We start from the raw sequence: 22,274 nt of genomic DNA, 5'->3' as shown, positions 1-22,274 counted from the left end.
CATGCATGCTGTTGCCAAGTGATTATATACAGTTTTACAACAGTTGTTATTTATTTGATAGGGGTATGGGCCCCAATCGATCGAAGAAAAACAGAAACTTTACATGCTATTAAGGAGCCTGAATTTAATGGCGAATCAGCATCTGCACCTATATCTGAGCCATACACACCGACAACCCAGAGCTTCAGTGGTGGCCCCCCCATAAATGGATTCTACTCACCCGAACTTAGAGGTGAATACGGAGCTGGCCTTTTGGATCTTCATGCAATGGATGACAGTGAGCTTCTTTCTGAGGTATTACTCTAGTTAGTATAAGCAAAATAACTTTCTATGCCCACATGTTATTATCGGCATCTGCTCATTGTGCATGCCTGCTCCTTTTAGAAACTAGGGTGATGTTGCATGTGACAAAGGGATTCAAACACATGTGATGTCCAAATCTTGATTTCTGCTCTTCAAAATAACTTCTTCGTGGTCTAATCCAGCTATGGTCTCTTTGTTGTCAGAATGTAGCATCAGAACCATTTGAAGCTTCACCCTTTGTGCCAAAGGAAACTGATGACGATGAGGACGATATAATATCAGGAAGCCAGCAAGGTCTATCAGAAAATTATGGTGGTGCAATCACAAGCGAAAAAGATAGCAATACTAAAGAAAGTAATGTAGCAAAGATTAAAGTTGTGGTGCGTTGATCACTTCCAAGTACTTCTACTATGTCTACAGTTATGCAATGAAGTCACAATTCAGTCTTTTCTTTGTTTCTTATTGTTAGTGAAACTATTATTCAGTTAATACTAGTAACAATGTCAGGTAAGGAAGAGGCCTCTGAACAGAAAGGAAATATCTCGAAAGGAGGATGACGTAATAGATGTACATAATTCTCAATTCTTGACTGTTCATGAACCTAAATTAAAGGTACCATCTTTCATCCATTCATTGGTATTCTTCATTATGTCTGCAATAGTTCAATAGATGAAATTATTTGGTTCTTGTGTTTCATCTTTCTATGGGACTTGTAGATGTCTTGTGATGCAGTAGAGGCAAATGTAGTAAGAGAGACAGTAGAGGCAAATGTAGTAAGAGAGACAATCCATTTACTCCTTCCATGTTTTCCATCATGCCTATTGTAGTCTTGTTTGCAGTATGACATTTATTGCAATACATAAACACTATATATTATTTTAATGCCAATATGATTTAGGCCATGAATTATGATGTGCATCAACAAGTACGTTTACAGCCTATAGATAATCCAACCTATCTTTTTCATGCAACATTTATACGAAGAGTTTAAATCATTTAATGCAAAAGAATCTTTCTTCTGGGCATTTGAATTCCTTTATGTGCTTATCAGCGTCTATCTACATCCTGCAATGGTGCACTATCTTTCCTTTCACAGTTTCACCCCGTCAGTAGTATCTTAGACATAAAAGGGCGTACCCAGTGCTTAAAGCTCCCACACAAGGTGGGGTCTGGAATATTCTATGGGTTTATAAAACATTATATGTACGTAAAATTGTTGCTATGTACAACTGTATGACTGGCAAAAACTACATTCTCACCTATGGGGGTTAATTATACTCCCTCTGTTCCAGAATATAAGGTGTATTAGTTTCTTCAAAAGTCACATGTTTCTATGTTTGACCAAGTTTATAGCAACATATATCAACATCTACAATGCTACATAAATAAATATGAAAATGTATTTCACGGCATATCTAATGATTTCTGTATAAACTTAGAGCCTGTTTGGCAAGCCTCCACTCGAAAAAATGGCCTACGCTCCGCTCCGCTCTGGGAGAGCATGGAGCCAACGCGTTCAGTGCCACTCCGCAGCTACTCCAGCCGCTCCAGGAGCTGAGCTGCGGAGCGGAGGCCTGTTGAACAGGTACTTAAACAAAGTTAGAGAAGTTTGACTTTTTGAAAGAAAAAAAATACACCTTATATTTTGGAGCAGAGGAGTATTACATAACAGGATTGCTGGAGATAAACTATTCCATGTATTGCTATTTTCTTGGCAGTGTGTCCTCATTTTGCTGACAAAAAGAAGCATGTCCGTATAAGATGCAACACTGAACTGTCATGCATACTTATCAATAATAAAACTGTCAATCACAAGCCTTTTTAGCTTATCATGTGATTTGGGGCTAACACGAAGTCTCCACTGGAAGGTGGATTTGACGGCTTATGTGGACAAACATGAATTCTGCTTTGATGCTGTCCTGGATGAGGCTGTAACTAATGACGAGGTACTACTTTCCTAACCATCATCAATGGCTGTCTCCTTTTCTCTTTTTCAACATGTTATTCTTAGCATATAAGTTGCTGGGTTGTTTGAGCAGGTGTACCGGGAGACTGTGGAGCCCATTATACCAATAATTTTCCAAAGGACCAAAGCAACATGCTTTGCATATGGCCAAACAGGTTAGATAATGCTGGTTCCAGATATTTTAATTGATCCCTAGCATGATGGCTACGCTCCGCTCCCACCCCCTCCCCTCGCCTCCCGCGCCTCTAGCCTAGCCCCTCCACCAACCTCGCCGCCGTAGAGCCCTCGCCGGCGGCCCTCCTCCCCTGCTGTCGCCCTCCCGCGCCTCCGGCTGCCATGTCCTCCGACGGCGCCTGCTCCGAGGATTCCAGCCCCGACGGTCGCCATCGCTGGCACGGGCACGCGGGTGAGTCCTCCGGCTCACGGTCCTTCCGCGACGTCGTGAGAACCCCGCCGACCCCGCGCAGCCCTGCGCCGGCGCCGTCGAGCCCAGCCCCTGCTTCGACGGCCCTTGTGCCCTGCGGCTCGGCCGCGCCGGCCGCTCGCGTCCCTGCTTCTGCCCGCCTCGGCCCCCGCTCGGAGGTTCACCGCGCCACTGGCGGACCAGTGCTGGACGCCGATGGATCCAGCAGCCGCGTTGCAGGAACCGCCGCCAGGGCGCGTGGCGCCCAGCCGCCCCAACCCCTCCGCGCCGCAGACGCATCCCCTCGCCGGAAGAAGTCGCCGGGCTCTGCTTCGCTGCCTTGACCCGGGACACACCGGGGTGCGCGGCTGCACCAACCCTGTGCGTTGCCGTCGCTGTCTCATCTCCGGCCACGAGTCCAGTGGCTGCACGACGCTGCTGGCTGGCGACTGCCGCGCTCTGCCCCCGGCCGCCCAGGCCCCGGCACCTGCCGCCCCGCCTCGCTGCACCCCGCCTTCGTCCACGCCCCGGCCGCCCCCCGCCCGCGCCGGTACGGGCCACCATCCCCCGCTCCATTGAGATGGAGGAGGCGGAAGAGGTGCTGTCGCGCGGCATGGTGGCCACCGTTACCGGCACCAGGCCTTTCGTCTCCCTGGCCGAGGGTGGAGACAACCCTGCACGCCTTGTTCGACCTGCAACCCGACGACTTCATCGTCCACTGCCATGCCCCGGAAGATTTCCTCATCATCTTCTCTCGCGTCGAACCATGGACTGCATGGCCGGCGACCATCTCATCAACGCCGACAACTTCTCCCTGCTCCTTCGCCCATGGTGCAAGCTCGCCCACGCCACTGCCGGCAGCTTCGCGTACTCTGTACAGCTTGAGCTCCGCGGCATCCCTGCGCCAGGCATGGCACCTGTCCACCGCCGAGCACATCCTGGGGGCTGGCTGCTGGATTGAGCCGGCTTCATCCGGACACACGCTCCCGCGCTGACCTTGCCACGTTCCGGCTTGATGGGTGCGTGCATGACCCGGCCACCATTCGCCGGGCGGCCATCCTAGAGATCGTGGAGCAAGTCCCCGCGCCCGCCCTGGCCTGCCTCCAGTCACCCGCACCTTCGAGTACCCCATCTCGGTCCAACTCAATCAGGTCTGCCCCCTCCCCCTGCCTAGCTGACGGCATCGCCAACGGCCGCAGCCAACGGCCATGCCAACGATGATGCAGGCAACGGCCCTGGGCGTGGCCACCAGCGAAGGCGTGGCCGGAAGCCCCGCGCACGGCCAACGCACCTGACGGGACGCGCGGATGGCATGGCTGTCGACTCGGCCGGCTTGGACGCGCCCAATGGTCGCTCGCGCGCCGACGGCTTGGCGGTTGCCCACGGCTGGCTGCATCCCGCGCCACCACCGGCTTCGCTTGCGCGCGCCGTCCGTACACGGGTCTGCGAGATGCATGGCTGCATGGCCCAAAGTGGCTGGGCCCCACCCCCTCGTCGCAGAGCCAAAAGAGGAAAGCGGGGAGGAAAGCAAAAGCGTGCAAGGGTTCTGGCTGCGCTCGCAAAAGCTGTGGCTGCGGTGGATCCGAGGCCGGCCGCGCCACCCGCCCAAGCAACTGGTGGTGCCTACCTCGCCAGCTGGCCCAGCGCATTGGTGCCAATCTGCGTTCCTCCTGCTGCCGGGCCCGCGCTGAGCCTGTCTCGCGTGTCACCATGCGCGCAGGGGGACAACCCAACCAGGGAAGGGCCACCAACGACTGGTCCATGTGCGCTTGGGATCAAGACGGCCTGTCCTCCACCGGTGAGGTCCTAGATTCCCTTCCCGCGAAGCGCCCAACTGCCCCCGAGGATGATCCGCTGTCGGGCAAAGCGGGGCTTCGCCCTCGTCAGCTCCTGTTGCTGCCGCGGGCCCGGCTGACCTGCGACCCAGCCCCACTTGCGCACTGCGGAGAGCGCGCGGGAACCTCGAACCGCCATGCTCCCAACCCCTGCTGCCCCCAACGACAGGCCCGAGCTGGCCGCGCCCCCTCTTCGGCCCAGTCGCCCCGGCGCATTCTGCAGCGGCCCCAGCCCGTGGCTGGTGGCATTGATGGGCTCACCCCCCTCCAGGCCCACCATCGTCAACCCACCCAGGCCCTTCGTCGCCCGCTCCAGCCCCTGCACCCCACGCGATCCAGTTCGGCAGCGCCTCACGCTTCGCCTCGCCGCCTGTTACCCTGCGTCGATCCGCCAGCCGCCAGCTCCATCAGCTCCGGACCCTGGGAGACTTCCTCGCCGCCACCACCAAGCAAACCTGTCCAGCCCCTCCCAACCCTGGACGCAAACGGCGACGACAAGCCCTTGAACTTTCTCGCCGCGGCCGTGGTCGCTCTGCCCTCCATCGCGAAGCAAAAAACGGCCGCCCCCCCACCGCTGAGCGCCGTGCGCAGGTCTCAGCTCCCTTCGTACCCTTGGGCTCATCGCATGGACCAGGTGATCTCTGCTGAAGCCATGAAGGCCTACGAGGGGTTTTTCGCCGCGCCTCTCCCACACACCGTCCTGGAGGCCATCGCCGCGCTAATCGGCCGCGAGCTGCCCTCTGATCCTTCCACAGCGCTATCACCACGGTGATTGCTGGCAGCCCGATCGCACATAGCCGCACTGCTGCGTGCCATCCGTCGACTTCTGTTCAATGGATCACGGACCTCCGCATCATCAACTGGAACGTCCGCGGCTTAAAACTTCGCGCAAGGCGCACCGCCTCCGCTCGCTTATTGTAACCTCCAGCGCTTCGATCGGCTTGCTTCCAGGAAACTAAGATGGATGTTCATCTACTCGTCGACTGTCCTCGAGACGTTGGGGCCTCCGAGTTTGATGAGGTACGTTTACCTCCCTGCGATCGGCACTCGTGGTGGGATTCTGTTGGCTTGGAAGAGCCGGCGCCGTGTCCATCACGAACCCTGATGTTCACCACCACATCACTCTCTCGGCCCGGGTCGCGACCACCGATGGCTTCAGCGTGGCCCTGTGGCTCACCATTGTCTACGGACCCAAGGTGACCTGGGAAAGATCGCGTTCCTCCACGAAATCCGCGATGTGCGTGCTACGTGCCCCGGGCCTTGGCTTATCTGCGGCGACTTCAATCTCATCTATCGGGATGAAGACAAGACAACGGCAACCTCAACCGACGTATGATGGGTCGTTTCCGGCGTTGTTCTCAACGAACCTCGTGCTCAAGGAGATTTATCTCAACGGCCGGCGCTAATACTTGGTCCAATGAGCAGAACCCGCCTACCCTGGGGCCTACCCTGGGTCCATCTTGATCAGGTGATTTTCTCGCGACTGGGAGGAAATGCATGGTGAGTGTCACCTGCGCTGTTTGGCCACGGTCGTCTCTGACCACGCCCCCCTCTGCTGGACTGCTCGCCCATGCACTCGCTGCATCGACGCTTCCGCTTCGAGGATTCTGGACGCGCCTGCGCCGGCTTCCAGGAGATTGTCGCCAGCCCATGGAAACTCGGTGGAGGACGCTGATCCTTTTCGGTGCTTCATGCGACGCATGCAGGCCACCGCGCGCAAACTCACAAGCTGGAAGCGCGCGCTCGGTGGCAACGTGCGTGACCAGCTCGCGATCTCCCGTGAGCTGCTCCTACGCTTTGACTCTGCGCTGGAACATAGGCTGCTGTCGCCGCATGAGGACTGGTTGCGTCGCCAGCTCAAGCTCTCCTACCTGGGCCTCGTCTCCTCGAGGCGAACCATCGCCCGCGATTCAGCGCGCGCGCATTACGCGTCCCTTAAAGAATGTGACAGCGAAACACTGCTGTTTCGTTCCTTCCATCGCCAGTGCTCCTTCCGCAGCAGAAGAACTGGATCCATTCCCTATCGGGTCGATGGCGCTGTCCTCACGCGACCCTTGCGACATGGCCGCGGCGACCTTTGCGCACTTTGATGCTCTGATTGGGACTGACGTGCCACGGGACTGCACCATCGACCTTTCGCAGCTCATCGTGCCATCTTGCTGGATGATCTTGACGCGCCTTCAGCGAGGACGAGGTCTGGCAGGCCATCAAGCACTTGCCGTCGCGCAAGAGCGCCTGGCCCCGACGGATTCACAGCGGAATTCCTCCGTTCTTGCTGGCCCATCATCAAGCAGGACCTCTTGAAGATCTTCGAGCAAGTGTATGCGCTCCGCGGCCGCAGTTTCAGCTGCCTCAAACCAGGCGCTTATCACTCTTTCTTCCAAGCGCGCGGATGCAAGCGGCCTTGGGGACTACAGACCCATAAGTTTGATTCATCTTGTCGCCAAGGTCCTCGCCAAGCTGCTGTCACTCCGCCTCGCGCCCAAGCTCAATAGCCTCGTCAGCAAAGTCCAGAATGCCTTCATCCCTGCCAAAGCCTTCACGACAACTTCACCCTGGTGCGTCAATCCGCGCGGCTTCTGCACCAGCTTGGCGCCCCACGCGTGCTTCTGAAGCTTGACCTGGCGCGCGCCTTCGACTCCATCTCCTGGCCGTTCCTGTTCGATGTTCTGCGATGCCACGGCTTCGGCAATCGCTTCCTCGACTGGATCGCCCTCCTTCTGTCGTCGGCCAGCACTAAAGTCCTCCTCAACGGCCCCCTGAACCTCCGATCTGGCATAGGTGTGGGCTGCGTCAAGGCGACCCGTGTCCCCACAGCTCTTCGTCTTGGCTGTTGACACGTTGGGGAGGCTCTTCCACCACGCCATCGAGCTCCGAGTCATGCAACCACTCCATCCCCGCCGCGCCATACCGCCATCTCCCTGTACGGCGGATGATGTGATCCTCTTTGCCACCCATCGCAGGCGACATCACGGCGGTAAAGGAGATCTTGCGCCTTTTTGGGCGCGCACCGGGGCTCCAGGTCAACTATCAGAAGAGTGCCGCGGCCCTCATCCGAGGCGGCACCGATGAAGCTGCCCTTGTCGCCGAGCACCTGGGGTGCCCCATCGTCGACTTCCCGATCACGTACTTGGGCATCCCTCTCACGCTGCGTCGCCCCACCACCGCCCAGTTGCAGCCCGTCGTCGACAAGGTGGCCAGGCGGCTTCCCTCCTGGAAAGCCTGGCTCATGAACAAGGCTGGCCGGCTGGCCCTTGTCAAGGCCGTCCTGAGCGCTATCCCCATCCACCAGCTCCTCGTGCTTGCGCCGCCAAAAAAGACCCTCAAGCTACTCGAGAAGATCGAGCGAGGTTTCCTTTGGGCTGGCCGCGCCGATGCCAACGGTGGCAACTGCCATGTCAACTGGCGGCGCGTATGTCGCCCTATCCAGCTCGGTGGCCTTGGCGTGCACGACCTCGAGCGCACCGGTCTCGCCCTGCGCACCCGCTGGCTTTGGCTCAACCGCGACGTCGATGAGAGGGCTTGGCACGGCCTCGACCTGCAGTTCTCGCACGAGGAGCGAGCTTTCTTCTTCGCGTCCACCACCATGACGATCGGGAACGGCTGCGCGCCCTCTTTTGGGAGGACCGTTGGATCAATGGCCGCGCCGTTAGCGAGATCGCGCCTCTCCTCTACGCTTGCATCCCCAAACGACGCCGCAAGTCCAGAACCGTCGCCGACGGCCCTCCACGCAAACCAATGGGCTACCGACATACCAGGGCACGGTTGGCATCCTGGAGATTGGTGAATACCTCTGCCTCTGGCGCCTGATTGCCCAAACCAATCTCCACGCCGGACCGCCTCCGCTGGAAGTGGACCGAGGATGGCGCGTACTCAGCCAAGTCGGCCTACCTCGCCACCTTTCACGGTTCCGCCCACTGCCAGGCCTGGAGGCTTACCTGGAAGTGCTGGGCGCCACCACGGGTGCGCTTTCTTCCACTGGCTTGCGAGCCTCGACCGCTGCTGGACTGCCGACCGCCTAGCGCACCGTAACCTGCCTCACCCACCCTGCTGTCCGCTCTGCGATCAGGCCCCAGAGACACTGCACCACCTTCTCCTCGGATGCCCCTTCGCTCGTCAGGTGTGGCATGAGATCCTCTCGTGGCTGCGCCTCCCGTGTCCGCCACCCAACAACGACGCCTCGCTTCACGACTGGTGGCGCTTGGCTAAACGGAATGCGCCCAAGCCGATGCACAAAGGCCTCGCCTCCGCCACTCTGCTCGTGCCATGGATGATCTGGAACATCGCAATGGCTGCGTTTTCGAGGGAGACCGCCCTTTGGTCACCTCCCTGATTGCCACGATCAAGGCTGAGGCTGCCCTTTGGGCCAGAGCTGGGGCCCTTGGCCTCCGGGTCATCCTGCCCCAAACCTGGGATGTTCACTAATGCCCTTGTATTTGCCCTACAACTCGCCTCCTAGGAGGATTGTTACAAAACCCCCCCCCCCCTTTTCAATACAATGAAACGCAAATCTTCTGCGTTTTCTCGAAAAAAAAATGCTGGTTCCAAGCTAAAACACTTAAGTTGTAATTTATGTAGACTTTCTGGTAAATCATGTCCTCAGTGTGCTTATGATTTGTTATGTTTTGGTATTTGTTAACATGGGGCAAGACCTATAGCCATAGTACCCACACCAATGTACCAAAGGAACCACCATAGGAGGCATGAGTAGCAGGGGAGACTGTTTCTGTAGCCTCGAGTTGAGTCAGAATCCAATTAGTGAAAAGCTTGCAGAGTCAGTTTAGATAAAGAGAGAAAGTGTTCAGATTGTAATCAGTTTAGTTTTGCCTTGTTGGCCAAGTTAGTTTACCTATATAAGAAGGGACTTAAACCTGATGAATAAAGGAAGCCAATTCAAAGCACTTTTTTTTACCTTAGCAGCCTAGAGTACTTAGAATTTGAGTTCTTCCAATTTTGGTATCAGAAACATCTACAAGAGGTCATCGACAGCAGTGATAAGGTAAAATAACTGAGTCAAAGACAATACCAAGCTAGATAGAGAAAAAAAAGGGCAGCCCGCTGCATGTAGCTCCCGCTTGCGTAGGGTCCGGGGAAGGGTCACTACCAAGCTAGATAGAAGACTTACTAATTAGCAGTACAAGTAAACATGCCTGACAAATAGACATATAGTCTTCAGTACAATGAACAAACAGAGAACAAAGCTAAACGTTTAGCATTGCAACAGAATAAGATAGTTCTCAGCACAGTGTTCACAGCAATCATAAAGAAAGGAAACATGGGAAGTTCTTCGAAACACGTAGGAATTACTGAAAGTAACACAGTGCGAAGAAATAGAGCCCGTTTGTTTGCTCGGATAAGACAATGCGATGTGTTACCCCAGTTCAAGTTGCTGGCACAACTCTACGTCTGGGATGGAGAGACTGAGCCACAACTCTGAGAACACGAAAGTCCTCGTCTTAGTCTACTTGAGCTAATTTCACTTAGAACCCGCCCAACTTGAGGTAATCGCCAGAGACTAGTTCTTCGACAGTCCACACTCTGGATGCTCTTGAACAGACACCTAAGCGTCTAGACGATGCTCAATCCTCAAGAGTAACAAGTCCAAGTTAGGCTTATTAGATCAAATTCTTCAGTCAGAATTCAGTTAGTTAAAATCTTGTAGGCAGGTTAGATTAAGAGAGAAAGAGTCCAGATTGTAATCAGTTTAGTTTTGCCTTGATGGCCAAGTTAGTTCACCTATAAGAAGGGACTTGATCCCGATGAATAAAGGAAGCCAATCAAAGTATTTTCTTTGTCTTAGCCGCCTAGAGTAATTAGAAATTCGAGCTGTTCCAGTCTTAGCCGCATAGATTCTTCCTTGACGCATAATCTCCTTCATCTCCTTTGGATTGGTACGGTATGGCGCACGGTTGGGTAATGATGCACCGGGAATTAAGTCAATTTGATGCTCAATCCCTCGAACAGGTGGTAATCCCGGTGGCACGTCTTGTGGAAAGACGTCAGCAAACTCCTGCAAAATGTTAGTGACAGCAGGAGGCAAAGAGGAAGGCACGTCCTCGAATGAAAATAATGCCTCTTTGCACACAAAAGCATGGCAAACAGATTTGCTAAAATCTAGATCATCAATATCAGATTTGGTGGCAAGTAAACATGCACTTTTCAATTTAATTTCAGAAGCAACACTAGATGGTTTATTATTAGGCTTCATTTGTTGCTCAAATTCTTTTGCCACAATCTGATTTTCACTCTTATTGTTCTCCTGTTTTGCTTTATTAGCTCTATTAATACCATCTTTTCAAAATAGAATCAGGAGTCATAGGAAGCAAAGTAATATTTTTATCCTTATGAACAAGAGTATACTGATTGTTTCTACCATGGTGTACAGATTTTTTATCAAATTGCCATGGTCTACCTAGTAATAAGGAACATGCTTGCATATGTACCACATCACAATCAACATAATCAGCATATGTAGAGATACTAAATGCACACGAACAGTACGTGTTACCTTAACCTTGCCGCTGTTGTTGAACCATTGGATGTAGTAAGGATGTGGATGTGGTCTTGTGGTGAGAGATAGCTTCTCCACCATCTCCATGCTAGCCAAGTTGTTGCAGCTCCCTCCATCTATGATGACGCGAACAGAACGTTCCTTCACAACTCCCTTTGTATGGAACAAATTATGCCTCTGATTTTGCTCAGCTTGTGTGACCTGCACACTCAAAACACATTGAGCAACTAAACATTCATACCTGTTAGCATCTTCAGGAGCCATGTATTGCGTCTCATGATCAGAATCATCTCCACCGTGTTCTTCACGTGTAATAAGAGCCAAAGTCTCCTCATCATAGTCACTAGCGGACTCATACCCACCATCCTCAGTAGCAATCATCACACGCTGAGATTGGCATTCTCTCGCAAAATGTCCTCTTCCTTACAACGACGACAAATAATATCACTTGTGTGCCCTGTTGATGCCATGGAAGAAGAAGAGCTCTGCGCAGGCCCGACAGGTGTGCTCTTGGCAGATAGTGGTGGTTGTGCCTGCTTTCTTGTATCACGGCTGGAGGTGGCACCTGATGGAGGTGCTGGTGGAGTGGAAGTAGATGATGCGTGTGGTGTCCATGATGAAGATCGACCTGCAGAAAAGTTAGTTCGCACCAATGCCTATCGATCCTGCACTTCACGTTCAGCTTTACACGCAAGATGGAATAAACGAGTGATATTAGTATACTCCTTATACTCTAGAATGGTATGAATCTCTCTATTTAATTCACCCATAAAACGTGCAAGCATAGCTTCATTCTCCTCAACAATACCACATCTAATCATGCCAGTTTGTAATTCCTGATAATATTCTTCTACATAATTTTTCCTTGTCTTAAACGCTGTAATTTTTGAAGTAATTCACGTTGATAATATGGGGGAACCCAACGAGTACGCATAGCAGTTTTCAAAGCAGCCCAAGTAGCTGGAATAGGATATAATCTACAATGTTCAGACCACCAAACACATGCAAATCTAGTGAAAGCACAAACAGCAGCAGGAACACGTCTCTCCTCAGGATATTGTAAACATGTAAATCGTTGTTCAGTTTCTAACTCCCAAGTAAGATATATATCAGGAACATATCTACCCTCAAATGGTGAAATATTCAATTTTAGTTTACGAAGATGGTCATGTACCTCAGGTGGTGGTGCAGCCCTACCATTGCGATGATATGCATGAGGACGACCTGGTGGTGGTGGTGCTGGTGGTTGCACGTAGTTCTGATTTTGGTCAACCTCATCCTCGTAATGGTCCTCCACCTCTGCAGTAGCAGCAGGAGCGGCAGAAGCATCAACAGCGGCACCAAAATTTTGCCTAGGGTCAATGGGAATGTGTTGTGCTCGTCCCACTTGATTTGGAAAGCGACGTTGTTGTTGTTGTTGTTGTTGTTGTTGTTGTTGTTGTTGTTGTTGTTGTTGTTGTTGTTGTAGATGTGCGTTAGGGGAAGCCGGTGGTGGTGGTGGAAGACGCGCGAGCAATTCATTAAACCTATTATCGAGCTTTGTTTCAAACGTCTTCTCCATGCCATCTATCTTCTCCATGGCCTCTTCAAATCTGTTTAGCACATCTTGCACTTGTCCACTCATCATTTGCTGAAATTTATCATGCAACTCCTTATTCGTCAGGTTCTCCCAGTCAGTCTCGTCGGCTTGTGATCCTGGCATGGTTAGCAGCAATAGAAACACAAGAATATGATCCTACAGACTGCTAACAAGAGGTGGTGGTGGATGTCACAAATCCATCAAGCAAATCTCAAATTCTTACTAGTTCTTACCCAGCAGCAGGCGGTGATCGGCAACCGTCGTAGTCAAAACTCTCAAAACTTTGATAGAGCGATTACCAGGGAGAGTCAAACGCACGAGTAGATGTATGTGGAGCTGGGAAGACTTATAATATGGTAGCAAAAAGGGTCAGCAATAATCAATTCAGAGATGCAAAGTTGAATAAACGCTCAACGATGGTACTATGCTGGTCCTAGGCTAGACCGTGCTAGAGACACGAGCCTAGAACACTAACAAAATCACGGCGCTGCATGTTAACAAGGGAAAATCACACTCTGGAACTTTTTTTTCGCTCTTTTTTTGCGCTCCTCTTTTTTTGCAAAAAATCACTATAATGGCGAGTGTCTCAAAACTCTTCCCTCGTCAAACTGATAGGATGGGCACGAATTTTTTTTTTGACTTTTTTTTGGAAATCAGGGTAGCGACGACGAAAAAGTGCGACAAAAAATCACTATGATGGCACGTGGCTCAAAAGACTCGAAAAAGCCTAAAAAAAGGATAGGGAAAAAATATTTTTGCCTGCGAAAATTTTGGCCTAAAAACTGCCCGGGGTCTCCAGACTTTTTTTCCCGAGACCTACTCAGGCAAGGGGACACGAATCGGAAATTAGACGGACCTCGAAAACAAACCTAATATGAAAGGAACTCGAATTGGTAGTGGATATATGATGGTAGGATATGGCAGCGGTGGTGGTATATGGATACAGATTGATGATGATATATGGAGACGGATTGGTGGTGGTATATGGATACGGATCGATGATGATGGTGCAGCGGTGGCGTGACAACTTATGACCAGAACTCGAAACTCTAAAAGACTAGACTCTAAGACCAGCAACTAGACACGACGATGCAACCGCAAATTCAACAAAGCAAAATACTGAAAAGACTATGCAAAGGCTCAGATTGGTTCGGATATGATGAACTAACCCTAATTTTTTTTGGCTTTTTTCATGGATTGTAGGTATGAAGAATAGACTCGATCTAAACTACGAAAAACTGTAAAATCTCACCGATCAACCTGGAAATCTGACACCACTTGATAGAGATAAAGGTGTCCCGATGTTTCGATGAGATGGTGGCTATCGTTTCTGTGAGAGTCGACCTTGACGATCCGACTACGAACGTGCGAGACGTCGCGCCTTAGCAATCGCTAAACCAACTTCTGAGGGTCATTGACCACGCCGGAGCACGATCAACCTGACCACGAGGGTCTGTTTCCTGCGAGCAAACGAAGAACAAGTAAGAAACTGAGATTGCAATCTGGATATTGCGAATATAAGATGAAAGCTTTATTGATCAAGGTGGGGTTCTGTGACGTCTTGGTCTGGTCGTTGGACACAAACGAAGTACGCGAAGTTGCAGCTATGGCGAACTTTTAATCTAAACAAAACCCAAAGTCTAAACGATGCCCTAAGGGCTGTATATATGGAGGAGAAAGGGGAAATTTCGCTGCCCTTTGGTGGAGGGGTCCGAAACCAACACTAACTCTTGTTTCCCCACACATACGGACTCTAAAAATAGCCTATACTTAAGTACTTCGAAAATACATGGGCCTGACCCAATAATAAGGTGATGCATCACCTAAAATAGTCTCTGGACAAAATTTATGAAGTGGCATCTTGTATATTTTGTCCAAGGCTTCATGCACTCATTATGGTGGCTTCAAAGTCCTGGAATCATCACTTGTAACTCCGTTCTTGTTCTCCTTGCGCATGCCATCATCTCCATGCTTGAACTTGCTCCAAGGTTCATCTTTCTTGTCCAAGCTAGGCCCTTCATTTGTAAGCAAAACAAATGTATCTAATTTAGGCAGCATCATATTCTTATAAACATTAGAATCGTTACCAAGAAACGAAAGTACCTGATAATTCAATTGGCGTACGCGAGCTCTAGTAATTGGTCCAGTATGTATAACATTAGGGGCTGTGGGTGTAACAATGGTATTGATATCCTCATCACCCGTCACCCATCAAGATAAATGGGTACCCGCGGGTAAAATTGCCCAGATTTACAACACATCAATTGGAGCATTACATAGTCATAAACAACAACTTATAATAATAATAATAATTTATAAACAACAACACATCATGACAACAATGCATACTCGTTCGTGGGCTAACTATTGTGGTGAGGTGGCCTAACATGAATGCATGATCGGGGCTTTTTAGGGCTGCGGGATTTATGTACATATAATATGTTTAATATGTAAATAAATAATATGTAAGGTCTATTTGTCAGAATATATGCGGGTACATTGATACATGAGTATGGGTTATACTAAACCATACCCGTACCCACTATACCCAATGGGTGTGAAATTTTCCTATTTACATATTCATGAGTATTTTTTTACTCATACCCTTGCCCTAATAGAGTTTTTACCCGCAAAGTACATGCGTAATAGGTACCCATTGCCATCCCTAGTTATTGCAGGCTCGGGGCACGCTATTCATGTGATACTACATGTTTGAGACAATTACTGTTAAAGAAAATAATATTTTATGCTCTGTTGCAACACATGGATAATTTTCTAGTCATTTTTTGCGGGATAATTTTCTAGTCATTATAAATGTTATTATGTTTATTATTGTTTTATCTCATTGCACGGGAACTTTTTTTTAAGACGGCAATTTTTCTAACAGCAACATTGCACGGGCATACCATCTTACATTTACGAAGTCACCGTAGACGCCTCGTTGTCAATGAAAACGTCTCTCGAAGATGCTCACACGGGTAGTACGTGTGTGTGCCTCCACAGGGAATATGCATATACGCATATATACTAGCAGTTGGGGCGCCACCCCGTGGCGCCTCCTCAGAGGGAGCTTGTGCGGCGCCAGGTTGTAGGCACCCTTTTCATTGCTTTTGGATATGATTCGTAGCACATGTGTCCTGATGCCACTCATGTCTTAGTAGAGATGACCAATTATAGTCAATGTGTGTCTAACTACCTTAGATCCACTAATTAATGCAGAAACAAACAAAAAGTGGCGATTACAAGTAGGGGAACATGTATTTAGAGCACAACTACAAACTGCTAGCATAGTATTCAAAGCTTTGTTTAATGATGCTGAAAGAAAGCCGGTTCTGGGGGCACACCAGAAGGCTCAACAACTTCAATTGAAAGAACACTACTCAGACCCTTCACTTTTCCCTCAGTACCAAATGCTCTGATCACTGCCATGTTTTTTGCTTGGATGTTCAGAAAAGCCAGCAAGACTTTAGGGATAGGCTCCAAGCCAACATTTTTAACCTAAAATAATAGGTCTATATAAGTAACAGCAGCAGTTCGACATGACAAATACGCATGTACAAAGCACATCCAATATAGGATACCACTTGCAGGAAACATGTGCACTTCACAACAAAATGGTTAGGATTTTAGAACTATAGAGACCCTATTACAGATAATCTGATACAGTGACACCTATTTTACATATTTGCAAAAACTGGCACAATTTTGCAAGGCGCATGACTATACATCCTGACAAAAAGATTTTGGATATAGGTGATCATTGAAGCAGTGACCACTAGCATGAACTAACGAAGTTCTCAGATAATCTTCTAAAAAAACAAAGTTCTCAGATTCATGAAATGCTAACCACATGAACACATCACAACATGTCAATTAAGCAAAACATATAACATACAAAAGCATTATGGCTTGTGCAGGTTAATAGGTGGGACAGTAAGCGGCACGATTTAAACATAATTTCCACTACAGGAGGAAAGAGCAAAAAAACATACCTTGAGCGAGGTGAGGACGCAGACGCTATGCGGAGTCAAATCAACCTGCAACGCGAGAGAAAGAGAAGCCTCAATGACAGACCCAGGTGCTGCCCAGACCCCCAATTCTCATCCGATTTTCTCACATCTGACCTCGAGAAACCACTCGATTTGGGCCTAATTTAATATATGAAACTGACCAGACCGAAAGATGATCCTATCCGAATAAGAGAGGCATTGATCGGCAGTGGATGGTGTGGTGCACCTGTTCAAAAAACGCCAAACCCCAGATGGAGCAACCAGACACCACAACCACGAGCTGGTCGCTCCCCTCAGCAGTGTAAAATTTATTGGCCACGCATGGGACAATGGCCATGGTCGATGGGTCATCTGATGTTGGAGTGAGGAAGGACAGGTGCACGGACGGTGGTGTGCTCGCAGCCACTTCCACTTTGTACCGTTGATTATAGGAATTAAAACATTCTCCTTCAGTTGTTGATTTTCTAAGAGAACCTGCTCATCAAATAGAAGCCAAACTTTTGATTTTAGTAACTTGTGAGATCATGAAATTATAACTCTGCAATTCATCAAGTTCTATATGAACCATACGTTAGTAACTATGCAGCGATGTGTACTTCAAAACCATAAGCATTAGACTGTAGATGCAAATTGAAATGGTAAGTACGTTTCATTCTAATACCAACACATCAAAAGTGAGTCTACTAATGCCGAAAACACATTTTAGAAAATCAACAATTGTTTAAATATTATGGCAGCAAGCAAGTAGCGACCCTTGCAAGAAATTTGACAAACACTTCATCTCCATGGCTCCATCACACCAGTCCAGTCAAGGGACGAGCACCTATGCCAGTAGACCGAACGTCCATCCCATATGACACCAATGATCCTCCACCAGAGACCTTTATCACTCTGAATCCATACTCAACTCGATGTCATCTCTTTGGAACTTTGTTTCAGCAAACACAGCTATCCTTTATAGAAATAGATATATCATCTCATAGTAAACATGGAGAAAAGAGAAGATCTACTGACGCTACAACGAAAGGCATGGATACTGAAACAGTAGGAAAAATTTCCTTGTCAAATCAACAAAATGTCGTATTCCCAATAAAATTGCAATGTCTACAGTAAGCGTGATAATTTCATAGAAGTCAGGAACATCCACTTAAAAAGAAAAGCAAAATGGATGAAGATCAGGAAGGAATCTGCCACAATCCAGAAACTACTAATAATATTTGGTAAGAATTAATCCTACGCTAGCATTGTTTGGAGCATGGAGGTAAGGTGGTTTTGTTCAATGTATCCTGGTAAGAAATCAATGATCAGGATATATGTTCCACTTTTAATGACTAAACTGTTTTCCTAATAATAATAAATGTTCAAATTGTTCATTTTCTCTGACACTATTTGAGTATTATCCCAGGAGATGATTAGCTGGGAGCACACTACCTGCAGCATGCATGTTCTAGTCTCCTATATGTGAACCAGCAGTACAAACTCATTATCTGCGCATGGAAGCTGACTTTTAAGTACATTAATTTCCCTGGAGGATTGTTATTCATGCCAAAACATATTCTTAGTGATGAGCGGCTGTCATATAATAGTTTTTTAGCTATTACTGCAGGATTGATGAATGCTCATTATCTGGTAAGTTAATAGTGACCTACATATTCAATATATGTTCTCCTTGCTGAATAATTCTTATCTTCAAAAATTCTTCAATTGCAGGATATAGCTTCACCATATCTTCGATAAGAAAAACATGCAGCTCTGCACCAAATTCAACCCCAGTGGGTCCACTACCAATAATCACAAAGTGAAGGATCTTCCTTTTCTCCTCTTCGCTTATGTTAGGAAGTGATGCCTTTTCAAAGCAGTCATCACACCCTTCTGAATCTTTTGGGCATCCTCCACTTACTTGCATAAGTTGCATTACCTGCCTCGTTTTGGAGCTAGAAGAAGTTTGTAGCTCTTGATTATAAGAATTGAAATAGTCACTTTCAGCTGTCGATTTTCTAAGACAACCTGCTCGTCAAATAGAGGCCAAACTTTTGAATTAAGTATATTATGAAATCATGAAACTATAACTCTGCAATTCATCAAGTTTTGTATGAGTCATATGTTAATAACTGTGCAGTGATACGTACTTCAAGACCATAAGCATTAGATGTACTTCAAAACCATAAGCATCAGAGTTAGATGCAAACTGAAATTGCAAGTCTGTTTCATTCTAATACCAAATCATCAAAGTGGTAGGTTCCTTTGTCAACAACACATTAAAAGTAACCACTTCATAGCTGAAAGGAATACCAAATAACATTCTAGAACATCATCAGTAGTTTAAATATTATGACAATAAGCAAATATAATCCTGTAAAATCCTAATCACCCTTGCATTCAATTTGATAAACACTTGAACTTCATGAATCGATCACCTGTAAATTCAATTTTAGATGTAAAGGAAGAGAGGTGTTCTCCATGTTCTTCTTCCGCAGAGCCTCCAATCTATAAAATTGGAAGTTTGAAAGACATCAGAAAATCACCACATGAGTTGAAAACAAAAGAGAGCACATGCATAGCTTGAACGAAGGTGACCAGACAGACTATTCGTTCATCAGACGCCTCATCGCCGCATTGGGTAGACCAAATCTTCCTCGCGTTCTCCATGGTCCACATTGCCAACGGCAGGATATGGGAGATGACAGTGGGGTTTTGCCGACAGCTGGCCGCTCATCATCCCCATTCCCCAAGGCCTCCTCCAACCTCCAGGGGTCTAGTCGGCCAGCTCCAGCGCCATTCACAAGCAATCAGTAGCAAGCATTTAGAACAGAACATGGCCCAAACAAATATTAATTAATGAGAAAAGAAAAGAGGGTTAACAAAAGGAGGATTAAACGAAAGGAGGGCTATACCTGCAGATCCGTAGCTATTGTAGGAAGGCGACGACGAGCACAAATTGGACGCGGGCATGTATGGGATTTCAAGGAACAGAGACAGCAACAATCCTGCGATAAAGTCCCACACAAATCAATGGGAACATGAAAACCTAGCACTAAAGGAGAACAATATAGGGAGGGGAATGGATCACCTGGCCGTCGTCGGAGTGGCTGCGCGAAGGAGTACGAGCGTCACCGCCGGCCTGTCTCCCTGGGCCTCCTCGCCGCCGAAGGACACTCCGACAGCAGCGGCCGTTTCGTCGCGTGCGCGTAGCAGGGGCTGGAGCACGCGGGATCGGGAACTGGCGACTAGCCCCATGTCTACCTGGGCCTCCTCGCTGCCGAGGGCCGCTCCGGCAGCGGCGACTGTTTCGCCCCGTGCACGAAGTAGGGCTGGACGCACGGGATAGGAGCCGGCGGCGGCGCGAGAACTCCGCCCGTCGCGGGTCTGCAAGCGCCGCGTTGCCTGCTCGATCTGGGGCCTAGGTGAGGGGAGGACGATGGTGGTGTGCAGCGGCGGTGGGGGTCTCTCTCTGTGTAGCCGCTCTGTGCGATAGGGGAAGGACGAGAGAAGGGCGCCTCGGGAAAGGGATTTGCTGGCTTCTATGCGAAGGCAACTTTTTCTCACCCAATCGCTAGGTCAGGACGTGGCATCAGCGAGAGGGTTCCCAGGGGTCGCGGCGGCTGCGGGGAGGTCGCAGGCGGTGGCGGCGGTCGCGGCGGCTGCGGGGAGGTCGCAGGTGGTGGCGGCGGTAGGAAGGAAACGGAGAGGGAGAGGAATAGGGGGATGTGGAACGAATCTGGGGCTGGTGGGGGCGTGGGGCTGGCGCTCTTTCCCCTTTTTTCTCTCTCTCGACGGCTCAATGCTGATAGCGCGAGACCTCCGCTCCTTCCATTGGCTGCGCCGCACAGTACGCCCCCGCCCACGTGGCACGCGCGAACAACCCTCCTTAATGCACACCTTATTGTTTTGGATGAGGGCCGGTGTCTGTATTGTGTCAAAGAAACATTGCACATGCATCTTACAACGAACTACTCCCTCCGTCTCATTATATGAGACGTTTTTGCAAACATCTTATGGGACCGAGGGGGCAGTAGACTGAAGCTTGCCCATTTTATCGTTTCAAACTTGCCTCACCAGCACCAACAACGTCACAACTCAGAACGTCTCTCTCGACGAAAACTATTTGAGAACCAGCTTCAAACTCCTGCAATCCACCCCCAAAATCCCCTCCCCTCCCCTGCAATCCCAGTATCCCACAACAAATTCGATCAGCATCGATCCCGATTCGTCCCAAACCCTGCCTGCCCCCCACCCCGCGCCAATCCCGCCCACATTGCTCGTCTCACCACCAGATCTGGGCTCCAGTTGCAGAAGCTCCAGATCCCACGCTGCTCTCTCGTAGCCGCCCCGCGATTTGCGCGACGCCAAGCTGGCTCCGCAGAAGCGGCCACAGCGCGTCGGCGGGGGCGGTGGCGCGGCCGCCGCCACAGCTGCCGCGGCGTCGTCTGCCGCGACTGACTCGGGGGACGCGGTGATGGCCCGGTGGCTGCAGTCCGCGGGGCTGCAGCACCTCGCGGTATCCTCCTCCGCTCCTGGGCCCGGGCTGGCGATGGGGATGGCCGGAGACCTCCGCGGCGGCGGTATCCTCCCGAACCTTCTCATGCAGGTTCGTGCGTCTCTTCTGATCGCCTCCAGCTATTCGTCGTTTCCAGTAGGCGTGGTCCTTCCGCACGTTTTGATACCACGCTGTATATGTTCGGGTTGTCACCTGCAATTGCACGATCGCTAGCTTAGCCACGCGGATCTTGTGCGTGTCCATACCAGCGCGCGTGTATTTCGTTCAAGTCACTCCTATTTCTGTGGGTCGGTGAAGAAATGGACGGAAGCCAGTGAGTTTATTCGTCGCCCACATTCAGGGATCGATGCAAGTTGAGTGAGAGTTGCCGGTTGTATTGTACAACGACGAATTGCTGGCTTGACTCTCATTTTTGGTCTGGTGGCTCTGAATCGGCGGCTCCATCGCTCCATCGCTCCCACGCCGGCGGGGCCACCGCTAGCCATGGCCTCCCCCCCTTCGGACGTTGGTCGCTCGCGCGAGGTCCGCCGGATGGAGTCGAGCCCGTCGTCGGCTGGCTCTCCGCCGACCTCCTACCGGCAGGCGCTCTGCTGGACGGCTGCCCAGGCGCCGCCCGCCTCCCCCGGGCCCCCAGCCCGCCACCCTCTCCGTCGCCCGCCCGCCCTTCCATCCGGTCCGAGATCTACCGACCTGCGGAGGACGCGTCGGCGCCGCGGGATGGCGTGGGGCCGGAAGCGGCCGCGCCAGCCCCCCCGCCGCCCGCGTCGTGGCCCTGGTGAGCTCCCGCGCCAGCGCCCCTCCTGGCTGCGCCCCGACGAGTGCCCTCGCTGCTTCAGCACCGCGCACCCCCGCTCCGAGTGCCGGTGCGACATTTGCTGCGCGCGCTGCCGGTTCTTTGGCCACAAGGCCAAAGACTGCACCGCCCAACTCTCCTACGCCTCGTCCTCGTCGGGCGGCTTCGTCCCTCCTCCGCAGCGCCGCCGTCTGCAGTCGCACGCCGCCGGCTCAGACCATGCCCCGCCCTCACCCCCCGCTGGTCGCCCCGCGTTCTTCGGGTCGGCGGCGACCACGCGCTCCCCCTCTGGCCTGCCAATGCCCGCGTCCTCCAGGCCGGCAGCCACGATGCCGCTGGCTTCTTCCTCCGACCAGGCGGCCACCACGCGCTCCAG

General features: G+C 50.6%; 2 protein-coding genes across 5 annotated transcripts in view; one reads left to right on the top strand and one right to left on the bottom strand.

The window, feature by feature from the left end:
• The first annotated feature begins 123 nt into the window (after positions 1–123).
• Positions 124–22,274, top strand: part of LOC123061178 (kinesin-like protein KIN-13A) — a 43,592-nt gene continuing 21,441 nt past the window's right edge. The window contains exons 1-7 of one of the 2 annotated variants that reach the window (XM_044484127.1): positions 124–294; positions 507–683; positions 811–915; positions 2,172–2,249; positions 2,343–2,424; positions 18,013–18,236; positions 18,318–18,405. In XM_044484127.1, coding sequence (XP_044340062.1) covers positions 18,352–18,405 — 54 coding nt within the window. In that variant the 5' untranslated portion in view covers positions 124–294; positions 507–683; positions 811–915; ... (2 more) ...; positions 18,013–18,236; positions 18,318–18,351. Of the gene's footprint in view, positions 295–506; positions 684–810; positions 916–2,171; positions 2,250–2,342; positions 2,425–18,012; positions 18,237–18,317; positions 18,406–20,684; positions 21,196–22,274 lie in introns of those variants that run through there. The other variant, XM_044484126.1, reaches the window with a different exon arrangement.
• LOC123061179 (dolichyl-diphosphooligosaccharide--protein glycosyltransferase subunit 1A) lies at positions 14,585–20,478 on the bottom strand. Of its 3 annotated transcripts, none has more exons than XR_006428621.1 (7): positions 19,678–20,478; positions 19,502–19,594; positions 19,185–19,362; positions 18,257–19,094; positions 16,834–17,081; positions 16,590–16,634; positions 14,585–16,095 (listed from the first exon to the last, which is right to left on the bottom strand). XR_006428621.1 is itself a non-coding variant. In XM_044484128.1 (3 exons), exons 1-3 carry the CDS (start codon positions 16,942–16,944, stop codon positions 15,904–15,906), a joined length of 348 nt encoding a protein of 115 aa, XP_044340063.1. In that variant the 5' UTR covers positions 16,945–18,023; the 3' UTR covers positions 14,585–15,903. The 3 variants fall into 3 exon arrangements, 1 of the variants encoding a protein (XP_044340063.1); XR_006428622.1 differs by having other exon boundaries at positions 19,194–19,362; XM_044484128.1 differs by lacking the exons at positions 18,257–19,094; positions 19,185–19,362; positions 19,502–19,594; positions 19,678–20,478 and having other exon boundaries at positions 16,834–18,023.

This window comes from Triticum aestivum, chromosome 3A, assembly GCF_018294505.1.
Source record: "Triticum aestivum cultivar Chinese Spring chromosome 3A, IWGSC CS RefSeq v2.1, whole genome shotgun sequence".
Classification (NCBI taxonomy): Eukaryota; Viridiplantae; Streptophyta; class Magnoliopsida; order Poales; family Poaceae; genus Triticum; species Triticum aestivum.
Note: the sequence above shows the minus strand (reverse complement) of the source record. Positions and strands in the feature narration are given on the sequence as shown.